At 40.7% G+C, this 25,529-nt stretch overlaps 1 protein-coding gene across 10 annotated transcripts in view; it reads right to left on the reverse strand.

Moving 5' to 3' along the window:
* LOC143425493 (neural-cadherin-like) overlaps positions 1 to 25,529 on the reverse strand; it is a 155,696-nt gene that overhangs the window by 59,186 nt on the left and 70,981 nt on the right. Inside the window, exon 1 of one of the 10 annotated variants that reach the window (XM_076898345.1) lies at positions 12,884 to 13,147. The exons of the other annotated variants lie outside the window; for them this stretch is intronic. Coding sequence (XP_076754460.1) covers positions 12,884 to 12,935 — 52 coding nt within the window. The 5' untranslated portion in view covers positions 12,936 to 13,147. Of the gene's footprint in view, positions 1 to 12,883; positions 13,148 to 25,529 lie in introns of those variants that run through there. 10 annotated transcript variants of the gene reach the window in all.

Below are 25,529 nucleotides of genomic sequence, written 5' to 3' on the forward strand. Positions count from 1 at the left end.
GTATAATGTGCCAATACTTTTGTCCATGCTTAAAACGCTCAATAAATATGTTTTTGTTATTATTTCGCATATCACTTTATTTATATTACTGTTTCTGTTAAATAATAATCTAGAATAATAAATAAATAAACGTGTAAACAAATTTTTCCTTTTTAACAATTTGTTTCATAGTTATAAGCATTTTTATCATAACAATCATGCTGTGCCAATACTTTTGTCCAGCACTGTATGAATTTCACCAGGATTTATCATTTCTATCGATTCTATTGCCAATTAAATTCTCTATGCGTTCTTCTCCTTTTTCTTCACACTTTTCTTCTTACTTTTCTTCTTATGTAACTAAAGTAAAGTAAAGGATTCCTAGGCGACTGATGAATCAATTTCTCGAGGAATTTATGAAGAAATACTATGTATTGCATGTGCAAAATCCAAAACTTAAAATAGACCTACATATACGCAAGGAGGTATTGGGAATGAAAAGTTTTACTTCAAGAGAAAGTTTTATGGAACGATATCGTAATAGAAATTGGAATAGTCAAGGTATCGGAACGTTTAGAGAAGAGGGATAGGAATTTCCTTGAATTTTCCAGAGTGGAAATTGCGCGTGCACCGGAGAATCTCTAAAGAGAACACTGAATCTATTCTGAATTCGAAATCTATAAAGGGGTGAGTCGTTTCGTAACTTGATCGCGTTCGAGCAGCCATATACGATTGTCTTATATTCAAACTTTCGAGCGTAGCTTTGCAAAATTGGTTAGCTATAACATTTCTCATTATGGGATCTCTGCTCTATGGGATTTACTCTATGGAATACATATTGCCAGCTGATAATTCTAGATGTCATCAAGTGTATTCGTATCGAATCTTAATCGCAAGCTTTTCATTTCCTATTTTATTGCCATCTTGGTTCATTTATCGTTATTTTAGTCGCGACGTAATGAAACCAATTGCAACCGGAAATAAAAAGATAAGTAAGAATTGCGGCCGTCAATCCAACAAAGTATGGAGCACGGGAGAAGGTTGAAATACGTAGAGAAAATGTTTGCCTGTGCAATCAAGGGAAATTAACGAGGGGCGCTAAACCAAACTAGCAAATCACCGCCGTCAAAGTAGAAACGTGCCAAGCGATATAGCAAGAGAACTTTCCCTGGATTTTATTCGGGATTTTTTATCCACGAACCAGAGTAGAATGAATTGCAACAATTTAGATTTATTAAATCGTTTCTCGTTGAAATATGAGCAACTTTCGAGAAATTCGAATATTTCTACCTTACCCATCCCATAAGTGCCGTCCATATAAATATTATTATTATATAATTTTTTGTTCGTTAATTAAAACCTCGTAAATTTGCTTGACCGAGATTTATTCTAATTAGTATTTTGTAAGAATTTTTAGGGAAAGCTAATCAAAATAGATAAAACACGTGTACGAATAGCTTTAAACGGTTGTGTAAATTAATGACAATACACGAGTAATAACGATACTTTGTAACCTTTTCGTGGATCGTACAAATGATATGAACCATTGGAAACCATTGGAATAATTTAGTTTTTTATCGAATGTTGAATTAATCGAAAAATGTCTGGTGTCTTTTTAACGGCACTTTTTTTTCTCATGAAAACAGGAATATACCGATTGGTATGATATTGGTTCAGAGATTGACTCGTGGATCACCACATCTGGAACTGGTGTCGCCTATTTACAGAGAACATCTGTCAACGCGTGAAATACTCGACGCTATGGCTACCGCGTGACAGCGTTGTTATTATTGCTTGCCAAGCACGGCGGTCATTTTTGTCGATTTGGCAAATTTAGTCGAACATGAGCACTGGACGTTCCCATGTAACGGAGCAGCTTAATATCGGTGGATGCTTCGCTTGATAGCGACAATTCATCCACGCGATAAACGAAAAACCGAAAGGCACACGAAATTAATGAGGCTCCTTTTTCACGGCGAATTAAATCCACGCGGGCATGATAAGAAATCGATGAGGGAAGATAATATGAATGTCGTAATTTCGGAGAATAATGGCCATGACTATCGGATAGGTGGCCCGTTAAAAGCGTTAAAAAGCGCGAGAAAAAATGGATTATTTACATAAGATTAATTAAGGAGCGTTATTACGAAGTGCTCAAAGGTGAACACTGTTTTTCGCTGAGTTATTTCTATTTCTAATAGCAGTTTCGAATGCAATATTTTTGACAGAAATTTTTTAATGATTTCGGTTGAATGTTTTTGGAAATTTTATGGACAACTTTCTGAATCGAGCACGGAGCCTCGAACAAAATTAACTTCGCGATATTCCGATTATTTCAATCGTTGAAACTTCGTCGAAAAATCGAGAATTTCGTAGGCTGCCGACCATAATTATTTATTTCGCACATTATCATTATATCCAAGTTTTAAAATACACGCATTATTCGACTATATTTTCGTATCGACCCATACTAATGGATGTTATATTAATTATAATCGTAAACACAGATATATTTTAACATAAATGTACGTAATGTATTTCGTTAAAAATCCGTTGTTTCAAGTTCTCAGCTTTTAATTAGACTTTTAATTCAGTTCACATTGTTCTTAATCAAACTGTACTCAATATCTGTAATATAAGTATTGCGCAAAATATAATACTAATTCAGCTGAGCTTTCATTAGTTTTATATTCATAGTGACGGAACACATTATTTAATTAAAATAAATGTAAATTGAAGATAAAACTTCCATTGAATCTGCGATATTACTACACCCATGCTTATCGTTCCAAGGCGATTGATTTCAAATCGAAACTAATTTGAGAAACCGATTGAAAGAAGCTATTGAAACGTCATGGATTGAAAAATATCGGTATTTGTATTTCCACTAGATATCGAAAATTCCACGCTGAATTTTTATTTAAATGTCGTATAATTGAAATATCGTATTGCATCACACCATAGAGGAAAAACGATTTTCTACTCTGGAAACCACTTTGAATATTATTCGACTCGCAGACATCCTACTAAGCTGTACCTTACTTTAAAGCTGTATCGAAAAAAATAGTAAGCTGCCTTTGATTTGTACTTTGTTTAAAATCGCGAATTTTCTTGAAAAAAATATATTTAGAATACAATTTTGACGACTTTATTTACTTTATTGATTGGATGAAAATTTGTAACAAATGTAGAATCAGTGGTGCAGAGATACAGATTACAGTAAGATGCTGTACGACGCTAATTATTATTATGCGTGAAATACCGCTCATTGCTCCGGACAAATATTCTGCTAGTCACCGCAATTTAATCTACAAAATTCTCGTAATATCACGTACGATGCAGCGTAATTTATATTTGCGCTCGTCTTTGAATGCGGAAGGAACGCTGTACGGAATTATTTTAATCCATTTTCGTGTAAGTGGAAATGTACAGGATATTGCGTGTTCGTCGAGTACAGATACGTCCTCTGGTTAATTTAACCTACTATTAAAATATTGAAAGAGTACAAGATTTATTATTACTAGAACGTAATTAATTGAAAATTGAAAGCAACAGAGTTGACAGAGTTAAAGGTGGGATTATAGGAAAAGATTGTTCCTTTTCGTCCTGTTGTTACTGCTCCTTGCGGGTATCTATTTAAGCGAGCTTGCAACTGTCTCTCCTCCTTTTTTCTCTTTAAAAAAAGCGTCTAGCGGTCAGAGGAAAAAAGGGTGGACAAAAAGGCTGGATTCAGTCAGAGCAAAGAGAGCAGCGTGAAATTTACCACCCGCGGTTCCATCAGGAATTATTTCGGTGAAAAGCTGTGCGCGCGCGTGCGCGAAGGAAATGTCAAATTTTTCTTCAGCGACGCAGTTTTCGCACCGAAAGCTCGCGCTCCGGTGACCATTAATCATTCCGCTTTTAGCGTCGCGCAAATTCTCCGCGGTCGCTGCTTCGACCGAAATTTCGTAACGAGAAAAAAGGAAGAGGAGACGTAGGAAAAAATGGAACGAACGCGATGGACAATCGCGAAGTGAATTTCGAAGAAGAATTGTATTCATTGGCTGAATCATAATTGCTTTTGAACTCGATAAATTCGCCTCTCCCCCTCGCCTGGCACCGTTTAAATCACGAACAATTAATGGGATTCATTTTCGGACGAAATGAAAAAAGTTAGAATTAATTAACGATCCAACCATTCTTCTCGAGCGTTTAATTTCGTTTTTCATCATTTATTTGGTAATTGTTCGATGGAAAATAAACGGACCGATGTAGCTTTTCCATAGCATTTTCCATTTTCTTGAAATGAATGAGTAAAATCACGGAAGTAATGCCTCGTATTGCATCGCGTCTGAACATTTCTTTTGTCGAATCGCACAGCCTCGTTGGTACGTAGAAGAAAGAGTACGTGAGACGGCAATCTAGATGTATCGGAATGGATTTAGAACGTAGCGGCCGTTTACAGACTGGCTGGGAACAAACTATGCCACTCTCTTCCTTTATCATGAAACTGTAAATCGGCAATATTGAAAACAAATCGATTCTTTGATATATCATTCCGAGTAATTCTTTTTTCTCATTCGCATGCCAGTTAGGCGTATGACAACAATTGATTATTTTCCAATCTAATTTTCTTTTACACGAAGCATCGATTGAGAAAGCTTTTTACGTTTCAGATGATAACAGAAATGAATCTTTAATCTTCGTCTTAGGGGCTGCGATCTTCAACAGACTTTTTAACAATGTTTTATACCAGATCGCTTCTACTTTCGTTCCAACCTCTGTGACATCAATTAAAAAGTTATTTCGCAGTAGAAATTAATTATGCGTACTGCTACATAATTCCCAGTGGAACACGATTTCCCTTTTAAATTGCGAACTTCCTTCGAGGGCAGGTTGTACGTCAAGCATCTGCTTTAAACAATTTTAATAATTGCTCTAGTATTTCATACCGTTGAACCCATCAGACAAGAGTAGATATTTATAACTAGTAATGTTTTTGTAAAAAGGAATAAACGGAAAATAAACATGGTTAATATCCTGCCAGGTACAATTTGCCGTTCGATCGTAATGCATCCACGCTGAAAGAACGTTAAACGATTGGAATTTTTAATTCACGGTTTACGACCCGGGAATACGAGAGGTGTTTCTGATTTCTGCATATTTACGAATACATAGTATCGAACGCGCGTGAATTAAAAGGAAGAAAGAAGATGGAACTCTGTTTTTCCACGCGATTATGCGTACGTAGATTTCTCACGAATAGAACGTTCGTCGGAACATTGCTGCGCATCATGCTTGTATTTCACATCGGTCGTTGTTTCACGAAAACATTTAAATTGCTAATGCTACAAAAAGAACTATGCCGCCTCAACCGTGGTACGATAAACTTTTCTTTAGGAGGAATCGATATTCCTGTTATTAAGCCTTCCAACTGGCTGAGTTTCAAGAATATTTTTCGGCGCGAACTCGGGCGGCTACCGGATCGCACGAATCGGTGTAAATTAATTCGCTGAAAACGAATTTCGGAGGGACGAGTGAAAATAATTGAAAGCTGAAAAACGTCGAAGATATAACTGGCGATCGGTACATCCATACGTTATTATGAATCGTAGCGCATTTAGGGAGTCCCAGCACGTTTACTGCGAACTCCTCGTAAGCCCCATTAATTTGGGTTTTCATATTTTGCGGATTTGCCACGGCTTATGCTAAACCGTAGCTTTTCTGTTCAGGGCCATTCATACCAACCAATCTATTCGGCCAAAGGGTTTGCGGTTCTTTCATTGACCTAGCGGCCGAATGTGATACATTTATGTAGTTCAATTGTTTGCCTCGATTCGGACACCTTAAATTCTTCTTTCGTTGTCGTTTAGTTCATATATTACAAGTACTTTAATTGGAAAATTAATAGTAATTCGGGAATTTTTGTTTATTATATTAAAATACCTTCTCAAAATACTGTCAAAATACTTTCGTTGCGGTAAATAATGATTAGGTCCGTTTCATCGTCGCCTCGATCGAAAGAAGCAGAAAGATAGGAGACAAAGTATTCCAAGTTTTTCTTGAGTAATCTAAATAATTAAAATTCAACCGTTCAACTTTTCTCGTTTAATCGCGCTTTGTCAAACACACGGCAGCTCCCACGACCGTTTCCCACCGAGGGAAAATATTTTCAATGCCGGGAGCGGAACGGCGTGCATATTATATTTTGAAGGGACTCGTGTCCGGGCGCAATAACAGAAAATTTGGTCACCAGTTCCCGGATGCAGGAGGAACGTGGTTTTCCGCGTGGCTGAAACCGCACTGCCAACCCAGCCGCCTCTTACACCGCGCATTATTTACGAAATATACACGCGTACTTATTGCACCGTCCACTCCAAGTGACCCACATTAGCATTATTGGCACGCGCCGTCGGTATTACGCTTCCCGTAGCCTCCGTTTTCAAACACTGGTTCGCGGTCGGGCACAGTTTGGGCCTCGATAGAAATTCCTTACGTGGAATTTAAAATGTAATTTCGGTAGACTTGAAGCGTCGTCGCTGCTGACGCGGACGAAGCTACATAATCGCAACCTAGGTAGAAATTTCTGTTTCGTTCGAAATATTAGATCCATGTAATTTCGATATTTTGTACAGTTTTGCATTTTTTCGTCGCATCCGTGCACACTTTTTTCCATTATTGCATGAATATTTATATTTATATTAAAAAAAAATATATATATATATATAGAAAGAATAATTTAATAATTCTTCAGGTGCAAAGTAAATATACGGTTTCTAGATAATCAACGTTATACAATAAACGTATTATTTTTCTCCGTTCGTATTGTTCGCGATGGAAAAGTATTGCAACGTCGATCTCTCGCTTCTTAGATTCGAGGGGCGTGCTCAGCGACAAAACAAGGTAGAATCGCAGGCACCAGGGGTAAGGAAAAGTTCGATGGAAATTTTTCACGTCGCTCAACGTGCATAACCGGCGCGGCGCACTGAATTTAAATGCTTGGCAATTTTCGCCACGATTACGCCCAAGAAACGATGAATATCTATGCAAATCGGGAACAATTCGCGGCTATTCCTTCAGACGGTATCTTTCAAACGCCTACACCTGCACCCCCTAGGGACAATCTAATTGGTATTTTAATTCCCTCGAAAGAAGAACAGAAAAATTCGAAACAATGCTCGTATTATAGAACACGTTGCACAGTGTATTATGCGAAATCGAAAATCGGTACGGTTGCAAAGCTAACGAGTCGTGTTAAGTCCATCTCCTATTTTTATCCATGTTTCGTACGTCTAGAGTATCAGCAAAAATAAAGGAAAATGGTAAACGAGTATCGGTTATTTCAATGTTTTCACATTTCCATATCGAATGTACGTGTAAAGTAAAATAAATTCTGTAACAATTCGTGTATATTAAATCGTTTATATTTCGTCAGGACCGTTTTGTTCGCTAGTAAAGTGATGATACAATCTAAAAATTGTCGGAGATAACATCGAATGACACACATAACGATAGCACGTATCGAATCGCACGAATACCCTCGATGACGAATTACTTCTACGTAGGTCGTATAATTAAACGACACTTTTATTGCAAAAGCTGCAAGCTTATTAATTAGCTTATGCATTAAGTTTGAGAATATTAGACGTTGCGCCGACCAGCAGATTTCCTAAAATGAACAGCTCTCTAATTGCCTGGATCAATGAGTTTTCGCCCCGTAAACGGAAGCCATCAGCCAACAGAGCGGATGTTTCCTCGTTACGTAGTTACGTAGCAGCTTGACGCAAACACTTTAAACGAATAGGAAATCGTCTACGAATGGAAAGTCGTTCCGTTTCGACTTGACGGGGAAGGGGATCGATCGTTCGCGTTGGGTTAGGTAAACTGGCGTTTCCCTCGATTTATTTTGGGCTGAGAAATTCCCGCCGGTCGTACACACGGACTACGGAGCCGCGATAATGTACACGGGAGCGTTATTTCATACGTAAAACCGGACGTCCACGGAGCGAAATCACCAGATGTTTACATTGGGGGCATCGGGATCAAAGTAACAGGATTATTGACCACGGTTTTGTAGCTAAAGCGTTCCGCATACAGAGAACAGCGCTGAGACACGTCGCATAAACGCGTCACACGAGCAAGAACTATTCGATCAAACGGTGTTTATCTACGACAACATTCGAATTGATCTCGCGCAACCTGGTTCACGCTAATTAGAATCTCGAATTGATAACGATTTAGCACCGGGCGACTCCGTTACGAGCACTCCGACGCTGCGATTAATTGAGGATTCGCAGCTTGATACGCGACATTTTCGATAACGTTTCTGAGATACACTCGGAAAACCGATACGGGCACAGATAAACACGAGTTATCGGTATATACGATTTTCAGAAAAACAAATTTCATGCCTGTCCATTCGATACACGTCTACTATAGGAATTCACTTCGTATCGCATTTTACTAATTTTCCACGCGAACGCGCGCAAACTCCGTTACTACACATCGCAGGAAGGAACAAACTGCAGAAAACGAACCGACTCCGAACCAAGCCTCCATCTTCCCCTTCAAAATGATCTCGACGCTCTATCGTTAACCCCACGCTGCCTTCCCGTTCTCCAAGGTTTCACATTCCTCGTCCAATCTTGCTAGCTCATTGTACACGTTTCCCCGTTCATTAGTGGAGGCATCCGTATTTTCCGCGTCCGGCTGTTTGTCCCAGAAAACCGAGGATTGTGAAATGTTGTCAAGAGTGAAATATGAGCGTAAGAAGTCCGCGGGACGTCTGTACGCCGTGGGGGGTTGCTTTTCCATGCGAGCGAGTCAACCCGCGCAACGGAGCGTCGCGGACCGCGCGCGTCCAACGGCGGCCGGCAAAAGAATAAAAATCGGATCGATCTTTCCGCGAACTGATCCCTCTCTTTCTCTCTTTCCTCTCGAACGGTTCCAACCCAGCCGTTCTCGGACAAACGCGAGCATATGAATGATTTCTCTCGTCGTTTGAAAGTCGTTCAACTGATCCTCTGAAAGTACTTCGCGTCGATTTATCGCTAACAAGAGCGAGGGGCTACGGAATGGCAAGTAAAGTGTACAAGAAAGGTAAAATGGAAGAGAGAGAGAGAGAGAGAGAGAGAGAGAGAGAGAGAGAGAGACGCATACACGGTACCTCGAACGTATGGAGGTGTGCCACGTACCACACGGTCACGTAGATCTTCAGTACTGGCATCGATCTCGGTCGGCAGCAGGGATACGGCGACGCGTATTATCTCCTGTTGAATGCCGAGGCTCTGCACCGTTTCAAATTTCATGAACGCCATCGGAGTTTTGCTCCGAGATACGCCTTCCTCGCACAATGCCGACAAGTAACACCCTCAATTCAGGTTTACGAGTTCTTTTTCTGTAATTAAGACTTTCGCGGCTGCACTCGGCGTGAATGTCGCACACGTTCGACACCGTTCCATTGTAGCCACGGATTCGTACATGCATGAGATTTTACCTGTACTTCCCTCGACTTTCCTTTACATCTATATTGTTATATAGAAACAATGATATGTGTTAATAAGTAATAACATTGTGCATTTAAGATGTTTAAACATTTACTAATGAGTACGATGATATAATTAATTTTTTGTTTAAATCCTCAAATTTTACACAAATATTGTAATATACGTAATGTCCCCCTTAATAATAAGAATAAACGGTTGTAGACGGGGTAAATGGTTTAATTATCATATAGTACTGCATCACCGTCATCAGGGTTAACTCTCGAAGAGACAAAGTACGTAATACATCATCGGTCGTGTACGTGTTCATATATCATTCACGCTGTTCCATCGAGCTAATGACCAGCCATAGCAAAGACGGATTCTTCGAATCTCGAAAAGAGAAAAATGATCGTATGCTGTTACGAAATGAACTTCGCCTGATAAAGACAAATTAGTTGCACCTTGTCTCCTTCGGCATCGACAATTAAGTCGCCATAATCGCGATCACTGTGTCTAAAACGAAAATAATAAATCTATCATTACGCTTGTCAGCTGGAAACAAAGCCCGAATGATTCCAACCCAACAGTACTATGCACAGCGCTCTTTTCTCATTCGTCTCGGACTATCCCCGTTCGCTTCGCGTCATCTAACAACTGTATGATTACTACGAGCAGTTCGCTCCGCATTGATTGTCAAACACCGAGTGTCTTCGCCAACGAATAGACTCGTTCGAACGGGAGATGAGACAGAAACGCGCAAAGTCGCGCTGTGTTGGTTCTGCAGGCGAGTACTGTACAAACGCGAACAGTGGTTCTAGCCCTACTGGCCTCGCTAGCACGAGCGCGTGACACGGCCGTTCAATTGAAACCGACCCGTATCCACAGGCATCCGACTTCTCGTCGATGTTGGTGAGACGCGCAGGGCCAGATTCCCCGCTCGTGTTCGTGCAAACCTGCCACCCTTCGCATGTACCAGAAGTGCGAAAAACTGGCCGCTCCTTCGTTCCTACGCCAAGATCGATTTCTACTGGCAATTCGGTAACGAAAATGCGTACCGGGAATCTTTCTTGGCCGTTTGGTCAGGCTTGAAACGCGTTTGCCTGTATGTTTGATGATACCCCATCGATCGAGGATACGTCGACTGGAAAGTGCTATGTAACGGATTAAATCACACGAACAATGGTGAGATGGAAACGAACGTCATGGATTGAATACCCTTCTCCATTCTATTCGTCGCTACTTTGGAATTTATCGAAACGAGATGAATGAAGGTACCATTTATCTAGGAGATGGAATATAAAACACTATCTGGCTTTGTTCTTGGTGACGGTGATCGAAAGGTTGATTCGTTTCGGAACGTATCATCTTGAGAATACGCAAGATTTTGCTGTTTAATTAGGTAAAGAAAATCTACAGCATAATCTGCTTACGAGCGAAATTAAAATTTGTTGGTAGGTTATTCTGTAACGAGTAATAAGTAAAAATAAAGAGTATCTCTCATTTTCAATAGGGATGTATCAGCATATTTTGCAGCAATAAGAGAAAGTAGCTGATTAAAAACTGTGTAACGATTTTGCAGAATTATCGTCAGTAATTCAGTTTCATTGGATCTATATCTATAATATCATTTCTGAAAATGAAACGCGATTAACCGCGTTATTCGCTAATCAGGAAACACGCGAAAAATTCCAATACAATGATCATATTTAGTTTCGTCTGTCTTTTCCATCGATTTTCCACCAAAATTGGACTTGGAACAATATCGAAATTCAAACTGTATTTTCTTTCAAAGCAGAGAACCCCTACAACACAGGGGTACATACGCAGTAATTAATAGAGCATCGTGTCACAAAGCTAAATTGTATAAATTTTCAACACTCGTAATTGACAATAATCCAATCAATCCCTTTCAATAAAATGAGTTTTGCGTCAAACATGTTAACAGGACGGAGGGATTAACGTTTCCACAAGCGAAATAAAAGAATACACTGTTATATTTAAACATGATATAAATAACTTGCTAATTATACAATTTTCAAAAAATCATCCGAGAGGACCCGTTAGAACACAACGTGCACCGCGCAAGTATTTCCATTTAAAAGTAGAGAACCGCAGCGTTAAACGAACCACCAACCCCTAATCAAATCTTCGTTAGAAACACAGCCAGGACTTGTTCGTCTATCGGACGTAACGAGACTCGAGCGGAACGTAGCTCATCGTTTAAACGGAACGCGTATCGTTCGAATGTCCCGCGATAACCGTACTCCCGAACTCTGTGCACGAGCCGGTACACGTTTATCGTCGCGTCGTCAAATTAAATCTGGCGATTCCCGTACGTCCCCATGCTCGAGCAAATTCTCGTCGAACATCGTGTCCCGTAGTCGAACGCGTGCCCAGTCATGGATAATTCAAACGTAACCGCACCGTTCCACGGCACAAATCGCAGTTTGCTCCCAGTGGCCGTAACAACGCCTTTGTTCGATGGCAATTTCGCGACGTGGCCATCGCGTTTCATGCGAACGCGACGCGTCGAGCGGCCACTAAAACGCGGCCGGAAAACAAACACGGTGCACCAAGTGCACGGTGCAATACGAGTATACAGAGGTACGCGAGTGCAACGACGCCGCCGATATCTTCGCGGACGGCACGCGGCTCGTAATTACCAAGTTGAATTGATTTTCCGTCGCTTGAATGGAACGATATCTCAATTGTCCGGACAGGACTGAGCCCCCTGGGCCGGACGTCGTTCAACGCGTACAATGTACACAATAATACATTGTGCCCACTGAAAATAACACCGGACCCGATCGATCCCGCGCGTATCGGGAGCGGCGTTTGCCAAACGCCTTCGAGTAACGACAACTTGATCGTCGCTCGATGGGGATCGTTTCGTAACAAATTTCCACCACTTTGCGACCCCCCCCCCCCCCCCCTCCTTGTTTCGAACATATTTGAACTTTGATACTTTTATTCGAGTCTCTTTCGTGCTCGAAATACTTTCGATAACAGAGACCGTTCCATGTGGAACGAGAGGTTTTCGCACCGCCTGGATGTTCTAACAACATTCGTACGAGGGAATGTCGTCGTTCCCTTTAACACCGGTGTTTTGACTGTTTTGCTACTCTTGCATCGTGTTGGCCATTTTATCAGCTGCCGTTTGACGCAGAGCTCGTTAACTACGAGATGATCCCACGGTTCACTCGGAAATCCCCAACACAGCAGGGAACTGTGATCGAATTTGCTCAAGATCGGGCTCATCCCAAGTGCGTGACGCGAAAGCTCGATGGCTCGTCGAACGACTCCTCGATGGATCGTTGTTTTTCGCGTCAAGACTTACTTTACCGTATCCCATTCCATCCCCGTCCTCCTTTATCGGTTTCTCGCCCTCCTCTCGTGCAACAAAACAACAACATTGAACGTTACGTAGCCACGGCACGTACCTAAGTAGGTGCTGTTGGTAATAACCCAGAAGAGTTTTAGCGGATCAACCATTAAACCACCTTCATCACATGAACAACACGTTCCAATGGAAAAGCGTAGCCGGTCGTGCAGCTCGGCTGACGTGGCGGTTCAACCACAGGACACCGTGCAACTACTTGACGCGTCAACACACGCCGGTGCACAGATGACTGCTTCTGGGTATTCCTCCCGGAGGCCACCGTTCACCAACCGTTCACCAATCACCGTGCAACGAACGAACTCAACAAAGTAACCGAACCAAAGTAACCGAGTAGTAGCCCATCCGTAGAAATCAGCGGAGAAGTAGCCAAAACTGGAGGAAAGAAAACAAACGGGAAGCAAGCGCGGATTTTCAAACTGTCGCACTGTTCTCCGCTCCGGCGTTCCTTTACCGCCTGTTCTATCCACGATAGTGTCGCAACGGAGACTTTGCACTCTTTCTCTTTTTATGTCGCGACGCGTCGTCGAAACACCGAGCAGCACCGACGTTGCACAGTTACGTTTCACGTAACGCGAACTGTCATCGACATGTTTTTAGGAGCAACGCGCGCGACCGTGCGGCTGTCCGAGCGACGAGCGCGAGTGGAAGGAGTGTGAGCGGTTTCCACGGAGGGTGAGAACAACGTAGGTGGCGGAGCGGCTGGCACAGCGTGAGCGTCCGACGCGGCGGCAGCGTCGTCGATCGTCGGCGTCGGCGTCGGCGTCGGCGTCGGCGTCGACGGTGAGACGGCTGGATCGTACGCCGGAGAGCCGGGGGATGCGCGCGGTTTACGCGCGCGTACGTGTGTCCCACGGACACGGTTAACGGCACCGAACGAGTCACGAGGGTACAGTACGCGAGGAGTATACGCGATAGCTACCAGGCCAGCAGCCCTCCGAGCCCAGATTTGCGCAGCCGCGGCAAATCAGTCGGCTAGGGGGTGGCTCGCGCGATCCACCCTCAGTCAATATACTGTGTCACCGCGTACGGAACGTGGAACCGTTGGAATGCGGTCTATGGGACGTGAGCCGCGGCGACGTTCGCGAACACGACGCCGGGTATACAAAGTCGCGCGGACCGCCCGATTTCCACTCTGCTACCAGTTGCGGCCCGCGCGCTCTTTCCTTTCCGTGCAACTCTTTTCCTTTTCGCCCACGGTGAAACCAATTTCTCCCGGACACCGCTTTTATTTCATTATTTTTCTATCTTTCGTTATTTTTCGCAAACAAACTGTGTCCCCCGATCAAATTGAATCCGACATCGTGCAGCCGACGTACGTACTTTGCAAACTGGATCTCGTTCTCTCGAATGATTACATGCTTCCGTTGAATACTTGGCCCAAGTTCAACAAGTTTTTCGCCAATTATCATGTTACCTGCAATTAACTCGACGTACGAGACAACTGGAACGAGATAGGACATTATGGTCGCCTTGTTTTACATTCGTGACTCAATAGTCGTTGACAGTTTAGTCAGTCGAGGAGAATTAAATGTGACAACTATGTTGTCCCGTTTGAAGCTACTTTTGCGACAAGTTATTCACTTTGATGTTTCTGTCAAACAGGAAAGAAAAAGAGGCAAGTTTTCGTCTGCCTTTCCGACTTGCATACAGTTTACCTGATTTTGTTACTTTGGCAGTCGAAACGGCGTGCGGTTCTATTTAACCGAGCATTAGCCGTGTTAGACCGTTCAAACGAACCTGCATTGTTTTACAGGTCTAGTTTTAAGCCCTTTGTCGTTGTTACGGTGTGTCTTTAGTTACTGTGGAGAATATGGTTTAACCGGTTGATTGTCACTTTAGTATTACTTTAACGAAGACCTCAATTTCAACTATATTCTGAATTATTTCGTTGATTTTGTAAAGGTATTTAACGTTATATTAGCTCTGCATACCGCAATTTAATGCATATTCAATTTTGTATTCACGTTTGGAGGTAATAAAGCTTATTACCAAAATAGTTGTACTCACTATTTATACAGAAAGTACAGTATTATTTTAGTAAATAAATTTGCTGGGATGCAGGAGACTAAAAAAAGCTACGAATTTTTGTGTAACTGTAGAGAAATTAGCCAAAGCGCAATAATTCCCATTAGTGGATTAGTAAAGTTCATCGCGTCCATTAATATAATCGTTTGGAAACTTTAAACCTTAAACTCTCGCAATATTAACATTGAACATTCTAATCTTTGAAATTACTTACATTATTTACTATTACTCATCGATTCCTATTTTTACTTTCCGACCTTCATCATATATACCTGACTTTGTACGGATACATTTTTGTTCTCCACAACTTGAAATTTCAATAGCAGTATATTCTAAACACGCCTAATGGCAGCATAGATAACTGCCTGTCCACTTTATCGATGTTTGCAACAATAGAGAAGATACAATAGAGAAACAAGCAAGATAATAGCGAGTTGATGGGCTTCCGGATAATAAAACGTACTTTAATAGACCTTTATACAAGTTTGTAATTACACTCCTTAAAAACGTTTCGACTGTCGATAGAAGTTGCTATTAAACAGCTATCTATAGCTATTTCATTTTTCGCTTTTCGCGAAACGAATTCTTTTTAAACAAAACTACGGTCGTCTAAAAGAATTTAACTGCCAAGTAATAAAATGCTTATAGTTTAATGTTTTTCATTTGTTAATGTGCTCGTTGGGGAAAAAATCAGAAAGAATCGTGTATACAGTACTTGAAACTTTCATCCATTTCCCGTAGATTTTTCCACCCTTTACGACTTTTCTTTCTCCTAATTGATGGTGTATATTTCTTGCCAATTCTTCTCCGAGATTTACACGGGGCGTTACACTACCACAAGCCCAAACTTCGAGATAGGAGTTATGGAGGGATATCAAACTTTTGGCAAGCTCACATTCGAAGGTTCTCTATCGCAGGATCATTTAACTTATATCAAAGATATGCAAACGAGAGATCTTATTACTACACATTTCTCAAATGAACGATCGTAAAACAGATATTGAACGAGAGCAGGAGAAACTTTACTCTTACATTTTCGTTTATGGATAATTCGTGTCACATTTGTACATTTGTACTTGGTATTTTGTTGAAAATAATTCAGTGATCGTCCAAGTCTTAATGATATCAGATATAAGTTAAGTAGATAGAAAAGTTAAGAGCAATATCGAAGCATTAAAGTTCTTCTTCGTCGTCGTTATAGTGTTCTCGTCGATGTCGAAACAACGATGTCGGACCGTGTTAAGGTACGCGTTGTTAGTTTGTTGAATAAGCGTATTGCCTTCCGATGCGATCGAAAGTCGATCGTTGTAGTAACCAAGTAAATGTCGCGGGAAGAACCGGGGTCTATCCATCCACGTCGTTAAACTATCACCTGGTCCGTTTACTCGATACCCCGTCGTGTTTACGTTCGATTCAATTTCAGTTAGAAATTATTGAAAGTGTAGCTGTCAATCACTTAGGTCTACGTAGCCGAACCTGTTTTTTGCGAGATTAACTCTTCGAATAAAACTTGAATCTTTTAATAAAACGGCGAACACTTTTAGACGATTAGAGACTCGAGTGGAACGAACATTTCCAGAGTACGACGATGATGAGGATGACCGAGAACACGGTAGTACACGACAACGTTGATAGGGAAGACGTCGACGCAGCAGGAACCGGATGTGTTCCTAAGCCCTGCTAGGTTACTACATGAACAATTTCATACACGACCACGAACCACTGCGGTCAGGACACGGAGGACAGCTCTAGACTATGATTATCACATAAATCGTAGTGAAATAGATCGAGTGGGCTGTGTTTCGCGGTCCTCGATTATGCCGAGTGTTGTTTCGCCTTCTACAACAGCTTCGATGGAGAACTGATGGGATTCGATGTAGAACAAGTGCTTAAACGCACTTATTGCTGATAGAATAGAACACCCCTGGATACCGAAGAAGAATCGATTATTCAGGAGGCAAGCGAACCGAACTATGGAAATTCTGATCCACTCGGTGGCTGTAAAGTTGATTGGTTAGCCGAAATCAAACAACTGTTTTACCGATGCTTACTACGATGAAATTATATATAACTACGTACGGTTAAATTAAGTCGAAAAGGCGAATTGTGAAAAAAACCCGTTGAAAGGAGCTACTAAGAATTGTAAATAATTTCAGAACGACAGTGCATTTCGTATTTCGGTTATTTGCCAATGCATTCTCGGGGACCGTACGGTTTCGTTCATTTGCAAAACGGACGGTTCTTTGGTCGCACTCGCGAACGTCGCTTTCAAGGCTTCGGGTTTAGCGATTCTCTTTGTAACGGAGCGCGGCAATTTCGGACGTTTCTAAGAGGATATGTCCGCTCCCGAAGCGAAAAGTACTTTTGACTGTTCGCTGAAAGAGCTTTCCCCTGTGCGCCTTTCTCCCTTTGCGACGCTCGGGCTGTTTTCAATGGTATTAAGAGCGCGCTGCGAGCCACGTTCCCTCTAGCCTGGCCGTGATATGGCCACTGGATGGCCGGCTAAGACAGTTATATTTGCGATAATCGTCAACTTTTGACACCTCGCCTCAAGAGAGAGAGAGAGAGATAATACTTGCTTCCCGTCCCTGGCCAAGTTCCACAACGAGAAGCGTTTCTCTTTATAAAACCGTAATACTTTTGATACTTTGCGCGAAGAGGATACCACGCGCGACACTTTATGAACTCTTCTCACGGAAGCGGGTATACTTAAAACGCTTTCACAGGAGGAAAGTTTCCACTCATGATGCCGTATTAGTAACACCTCGCGGAGCACACCCGTCCCGATGCTTCATCATGCTTCATCGGTGCGTTGTTTTTATTCAGAAATAGGCTTGTCACAGGAGAAAATCGCGTAAAAGAGAGTTCATCGATGGAACTTGTTTGCATCGTAAGATAGTAAAGGCTGATAATAATCTCTTTCTTTATTAGCTCTGAATTGCATTACTATGAAATGCAAAAGGCAGAGCTGTAGTCTTTTACCGAAGGACCTCGATGCTTCAATTCAGATCTAACAACATTTTTTTAACACAATGCACAATGTACTAATTAAACTCGAATACAAGTTAATTGATTAGAATTTCAAAGTTCGCACGCTACCATGCTTGCAGTCTGTTAAAATAATCTTATAAAGTAATGGGGGCATGCTTTCCGCGCGCTCGATAAACGATTACACGAGTTTTTCGTACGAACAATTTTATCAATATGTACATTATAGCTCGATTTTGATATTGACCAAGCTATTAATTGCAGTTCTCGTTCCCTCGTACACGATTTGAAACGGAGAATAAAAAAGTGAAAAAATCGAATGAAACGCGCTATCGCGAGTTCTCGTCGCTGCGTCCTATTGGATACAAACATATTTGTGCAAATCCGTCTGTATACATTCTAAAATTGTCTAGAAATCGCGAACTTTGCAATCTGCAAAGTTTGCAACGTAGAACGCATAGAGCGGAGGATTTATTTTGATATTACGTATTAACCCACGATCCTTGTTTATGGTATCGCGTAAATAGTTTGTACTGCGGAGAAACAGAGTAACAAATTATCGATACAGAAAAGTAATACGTTTGCAGTGTCGCGGTATTTCAAATAACTGTATGTTTCGAATATGTTTGCGTGTACAACTAAATTACATATATGCACAGAGAGATAACTTTAACGAAAGTCTCCCCATCTCCCTCAATTGAACTGACCTATCTTAATCGATAAGAGTATATCGTTCGTATTCCTCGATTTACTTTTTTCTACAGATATCGAGATGCAGTAAGGTCCGATTTACGCGAAAAGACAGAACGTACTATACAAACGGTACGTTTAACAGACTTAAAATGAAAAAAACAAAAGAAAAGAACAGAGTATATCAGAATCGTGATATCATAGTTGTAACGTGTTTGAACTTTGCTAGTGAACGGACAAACTGTTCTCGAACAATGAAGCGAATACAATCCAAAACAATCTCCTAAGATCGTAATTACAATATTAGTCAGGATCCTGGTCTTCTCGAATAAACTTGAAGAGAAATCGACGAAGGTACTTGCGGAACACGCACGCAGGCATACCCGGCACCACCAATTTTCCCAGAACTAAACTCATCGTTTCTCGGGAAGTTTCGTCGCTCTGGAAGCCAGACCCCGGATCCTCGTTCATGAAACGGGAACCGTCATCGCTCAATTTGCTGCGCCACTGATTGTGAGAGCATGATACACGGCACGCGGGGAATGCGGTTTCCACGTCTGACGACGTTGACGAGAACAGCCGCCGACACAATGCGAGCCAACTGATCGAAAACTCCATTACGGCAACCCCCAGACAATTTCGGACGCGCCTACGGGGTCTGTCCGGCTCGCATGGCGCGCGCGGGGAACGCGCCGGCCAGAATTAGCCATTCTATCGTGATTATCAGACAAATGGTAATCGGATACCGGACCCGTAGAATACGATTGCGCGAATAATCGTTCCCTATTTAATCCGAGAACTCTGGACCCGGTATTTGTCCGAACGATTTGATTACAGTTAATTGCCGCTTAGGCCGGCGCAGCGCGTCGTTGCCTACAATATCCACTGTCACGGACCCAGCCAGTCGACCGATTCCCTTGAACTTTCCAGCGAAAACTTTCCAGCGAAAACAGCGCCCCGATCGGTTTAATTCGTCCTAAGAACGTACTTATTTCCGTTTCTTCCTAATGGATCGACGCGCGGATTGTCCCCTCTTACTTCGACGACGTTGGTAACGCGGAGCTAAATTTTCGTTGATTTCGACGGTAGTATGGTAGAATGGTTTCTTACCGATCGGTTGATAAGAAAGTTCGGACGGCTGTTCAGGGTGGCAGCGTTCGCCGGGGATTAACGTAATAAGGAATTGAAGAGGGAGGTTAAGTAGGTCTCTCGCGAGAAGCGTGCTAATGGATTGCCGGATTTAAGACTGTCCCGAGAAACGTGTTTCAGCGGTGATTATCTGTGGAGATAATGTAACTGTGAACAAAAATGATCTGTGATCAAAGCGTTGAGCGTTCGAGACATTTATCGCGATTGGAATTTATTTTAGAATTTGAATCAAGCCCTGATTCACTGGTTTACTAAATGATTGTTAAAACTCTTTATAGTGTACAGATTGTACAGATTGTGCGCTCGATTTGAATAATTTTGCACTAGAGAACCGCGGATATGCTCCTGTGGTGTTACACTAATTTCGATGCCATTCATTTTGTTGCAAATTGACCGTTCCTTCTGAATCAATTTGCTTGAATCGTCTCTTAAGTGGGTTGGAAGTAATACGGAAACTTATGTTGGAATTCAATATCAGCCATTGAAGATGTTGTACATTACTTGCCGAACAATTTAATTGCCCTAGAAGCTTGTTCAATGAGTCGAGAAGTTCTTAAACATTACATCTCGAAACTATTGTATTACCAGAGTTTGCAACTATCTAAAAATACTTTCTATTACGTTCCTATTTCCTTTGAAAGGTATTAGAGATGTACTTGTTAACCATGTATCTATCCGTGGAAATATGAAGTTTATCAAATTACACAGATTTTCTAAAATTAGTGTAATAATAAAAACTACTGCCATTGAATTTCTTGTAAGGAAGTCACCAGCGGATTCTCCAGTGGTTGAGAGGAAAGCCTGGTTTTCGTCACCTCAAGATCGGGGGGGAAAAGAAAATGATAGGCACCAAGGGGGTGTTGTGAATATAGCTTCTTCTAATAGAAGCTACGTCTTATAATTTGGCTAACCGTTTCAGAGATTTAGACAAGATCACAGAAATGAACAATTTGTGAGGGGACGCAATCTTGGTTTAGCTTGGACCCCTCGGCTATCCTTACGCTCGGTGCAACCCCGTAACGTCGCGCGCGTGTTCGAGCAGCTTGAAACAGGCCGCATAAACGAAACATTTTTCCACACGAGTTTCTCGTCCGAATGCCGAGGGATTTGTGGCCCGTCCAAGGTTCTCCGACTCGCCCGGTAATGCGAGCACCGCGAATAATAATACGTTCTCCCAAGTTCGAGCGTGCACGTGCCCGGAATACGACGCGGCCGTGCACCCATCTAACCATGGTCGACCAGTTTCCAGATAATCTTACGGGCAACCGTGATACCCCGTATAAGGTAACAAAAGGAAGCCAGCTGATCCGTATCGGCTCGGGGAATTCTACAGCTTGGCGAATCGATCCCCGTTGGCACTTGGTCCAGCAGAGTTTCACGAAGACGCGGCGAATGCTCTTCGTTCGAATGCTCGTTCCGCTCTTGCAGTTTGCTGATTTAATCTCGATAGAGTCCGAGCTTTTAGTTTACTTTGGCGAAACTTAGTTTTTGCGGACAGCCGGAGCCAGTATCGAAGTGAAGTTTGCCTCGCGGCGGGACTAATCGGTCGTTGGAATTCTACTGGACAAACTACTTTAATGCTTAGGTCAAATGGCGAGGTAATCTACAGCGAGGATAAAAGCGAACGCTTCTCTCTGTGTTATTAGTTCTTCTAGTAGTTTATTTTCCTGGGGATATTCCGAAATACAAGCTGCGATGTTTTTCTAGTTTAATTCCATTTCGATTTAGTTCCATTCTAATGAGATAATACCGCGTTTGATGGTCCAAATGTACGCATATCTGTCTGCGAACAAAGAATGATGTCCCGCTATTCTTCCCGACGAATTCGGGAGTAATTACACGCGTATATGAATATGTCATTGTGATTTGTTACTCTCCAGTTTAGTTACCGTTTAATTAACGTTTTATTCAACGATGCATTGAAGTATATCGTTCTTGTAGTTATGCATTTACTGTAACCTATAACAGTGTATTTCAATCTACGTATAACAAGGTAAATTGAGTGTTGTTTACTTCGTTATTGAATTACACATGAACTGTATTGCGGATAAAATCAAATGGAGTTTGCATGTTATCTCAATGCTCCTTATTATGGTTTCAATTGATGAAATAACATCATTACTTGTAATAAATCGTTCGTTTCAAGTAAAAAATACCCCTTATTAACAAAATAACCATTTCTTCATCTGTATTTCAATACACTTTCTCTAACAAGATTTTAATGCATAGATATAAATGATGCCTGTCTCAAGGAAATTCCGATCATCTAAAATCAATAAACTTTGATATGAAATTTTTCACATATAAAGAAAATCCGACACATTTCATATACACTAATTTAATAGCTTAACTTCGTCTCGAATCTCGATAAAGTAGTAGAAGAAGAAATTTTTTCGAAATCATCCTTATTTATACATCGATATTTACATCGTGTATAATTTTTGCCATTAAATGCCGAATTGATTATGCGCTGTTACGGTGAATGCTCCATTTTGTTACATCCAATCTAATACAATGACATTGGATTAATGGATGTCATTTACATACTGATCCATCACGACGTAGACCTCAATTGAATTATCTGCTAAACTCGGTCAGGACGGCAGTTAAACGAGGAAGTCGGGCGTATCCTTCAAAATCGTATTTCAAGTGAATTAATTCAAGCACCACGCTAATACAATCACGTTATTAATTATTTATCCTTTCTTTCGCTCTAATTTTGCCTGTCTATAATTGCACGCTATGTACTAGTGTCTATTCTGTACTCCGTAATTGGCCGTGTTCAATAGTGTGCGCACAATTTAGTATGCAATACATTATCCGGACAATTGACGTATCTAATTCTATATCGAACTATGAAGTAGTGATATCGAATAATGTTTCATTCCGATTATTTGGAATTTTCATTTCCTTAAATGTTCGAAAATAATGAATTCCAGTAATATTAATTCGTTACGAATAATAACACCTTAAACAATCACTTAATTAAAATAACACGCTAGGAAGTTCGAAGTCGGGATGAAAACTTACTTTATACGCACTATTGATAAATATCGCATGAAGTGTACGGGAACCACCAGTCACCATTTTGTAACTTTTCTTTCACATAATTCCTCCTATGTTCGGCGAATAGTTGCCGAACACTTTCAGGTATCAAGCTAACTGAACAAGACTATCCGTCTAATTAAAATTTGCCAATATGTAATAGTTGAACGTTTAACTACCGTAATTGCATCTCCTTGCACAGCTGGATTTGTATAACATTTGTCAGGTGACTTGCTTGTTAACAACCACTCTCTAAGTTTATTAGTTCACGTCCCTAGGGTAATATTAAGTAACGGTCCTGCGGAATGTTCTGTGTGAATGACGAGGTGGCGAGCTTTCAATAAAGATGGAAGAGATTATAAGTAGTCTTTCAGACAATTCGGAGGAGAGAAGAAAAATGCTAAGAAGTCGAGTGGTGGGCACGATGTAGGTCTAAATTAAGAAATCGAGGATTGTACGTTTGATTCCATTGAAAGATTTAGGTTATTCGTGCAAGTATGCTACGCTCCAATATTGAAATCGACATTGAAACGTGACAGGAACGAAATGAACTTAATGGACTTAATGAGGGTCGCAGATGGAGATTCTGGAACAGCTAACATTTCAAAGCTTGCTGCAGATAAATGTATATACATATGTATGTATCGTGTACATGTTCAAGCAGTACTTGAGTACTTTGCGTCTTCGTCAAATATAATTTAATCCTATGATTCCTCTCTCTTTCATAATACTTTATTTTTATTAAATAATATTTTCTTTGATATTCCTAACATATGAATTTTACCCGATTTTCGAAAGTCAAACAGCAAAAGTAGATTACACTGTTCCGCAGTTATTCGCGATGTTACAAATATTAATGTAATGTGTAACATGTTTAATAATATCAAGTGTTATCTTTTTTTATGAGAAAAGGAAGGCACGCGTTTAGGCAAAGCTCGCGTGGTGTCTTGTAACAGCTATAAATTTCGTTTCGCTATATATACACGTATATACATACAGATGATACGATAAAATATGCTTTCCAAACATAAAATATTGTACAATAAATTGCATCCTTCGACATTCATATCGGACGAACTCCGTCGCGACGAATGGACGGTCGTTTCTCAGCTTACAACGAAAATCGTAAAAGCACTACGTCAGAAATATCTTGAACCTTAATCGCAAAAAATGAGGAGTTTTTCAAGGTAGCTGATAAAAAGTTGCATTGCCCTACAATAAACATGTAAAGACTCATGTATTAACAATACACCGGTGCATTATACGATTCAGATTTTTCCCTCATTTTATTGTTCATTTACCGTATTTATCATATGTATGCAAGTGTATACACCGTCCTACTGACAGAAAAGCAGTAATTACAATTTCTATAGTTATCCTCAACGAACATATGCATAAAAATTAATTTTAATTAGAGGAGAGAGTAACATATGAGAGCTTGTAAAAATACGGAATTATAACGAACGGTGTACCATAAAGTATACCATCCTTTTACTTTTGTTCTTTCTTTTTTTTCTCCCTTTTTATTCTTTTTGGTTTCACTCTACGCATTACATTTAATCCCGAAAATGTACAGAGTGTTCGTTAACGAGAGCCAATTTAGAATAACCGTTTATACCATAGGCATCTCACTAAAAAGTTTGCAAAGCAGGCTTACTTCTTCCTTGTGGAACGAAGAAACCTAATTAGCAGGGGCATCTTCTGCAAAATGAGGTAAGCCTCTTTCTTTTTTCACGCAAGAGGAGAGGCGAGCAAAAGATTATTCTGAAATGCAAATTCGCAGCAGGGGTGCAGCAATGATAAATCTTTCACGTATGACACTAAAGAGGTTACAGTGTGTGAATTTTTCAAGGGGAAACGAAAGAAGAGAGTAAAATGAAATCAAGCCAAAGTAATAGTATTATGTGTGAAGGAGTAAAATTGAAATTGCGATCGTAGGATTATATAGCAACGAAACCATGTGAACACGTAGTGCTTGAAATTCGCATAACAAATTCAACTGCATTTTCGAAATTCACTTAGCGATTATACGCAGAGTACACGGCAAGTATGCGAATAAAGTTAATGCGATGTTTTATAACGAAGCTACAGCTATTTTATATTAACTGTTAATTGTTGTTTGATAAGTTCACTTATTAAATCACCAACAGTTTTCAATGAGCTGCTTCCTACAGTTACCACTAAATAAACTTTGCGATCCGGTTGCTGGCTATTTTTTTGTTCATCTCTTCTTTGCTTTTTGTAGTGAATTGCATTTAATATGTAAATTAATATTTAAAAATATTAATAAATTTTATTATCTACATTGGATTTGCCTAAGTGGCATTTGATACGTAAAAAGTGAGAATAGTAGTCGTTTTAAGTTTGAATTATAATATATAGGTTTCACTGAAAGTAAACGAATATTCAAGATAAAGAAAAATTCCAGTCGATATACATATAGATCTGTTCGCAGTAACGCGCAAACGTTCTATACGTATAATAGATTGTTTTCAAATATCAAGTAATACACATAATCGTTTATAAGTTCGAAATCACCGTCCTAAATTCCAGTTTATCGGCAGTTTCTTAATATTCACGATAAGGCGCATCTATACGATCGTCCTCCTGGCCTCGATTTGTGGAACGGTCTTTCCAAAGTTTGAAATCATAAATCTCATTTCTACAAACTAAACATAGTTCGTAGAACTTTTAAGAACTCGAGCAACCGTGCAAACATGGTTGCAATTTGCATCGCAATTACCAATTGGAACACGATCGATAGATTACATGAAAATTTCACGATAACG

The sequence above is a fragment of the Xylocopa sonorina genome, chromosome 7 (genome assembly GCF_050948175.1).
Source record: "Xylocopa sonorina isolate GNS202 chromosome 7, iyXylSono1_principal, whole genome shotgun sequence".
Lineage (NCBI taxonomy): Eukaryota > Metazoa > Arthropoda > Insecta > Hymenoptera > Apidae > Xylocopa > Xylocopa sonorina.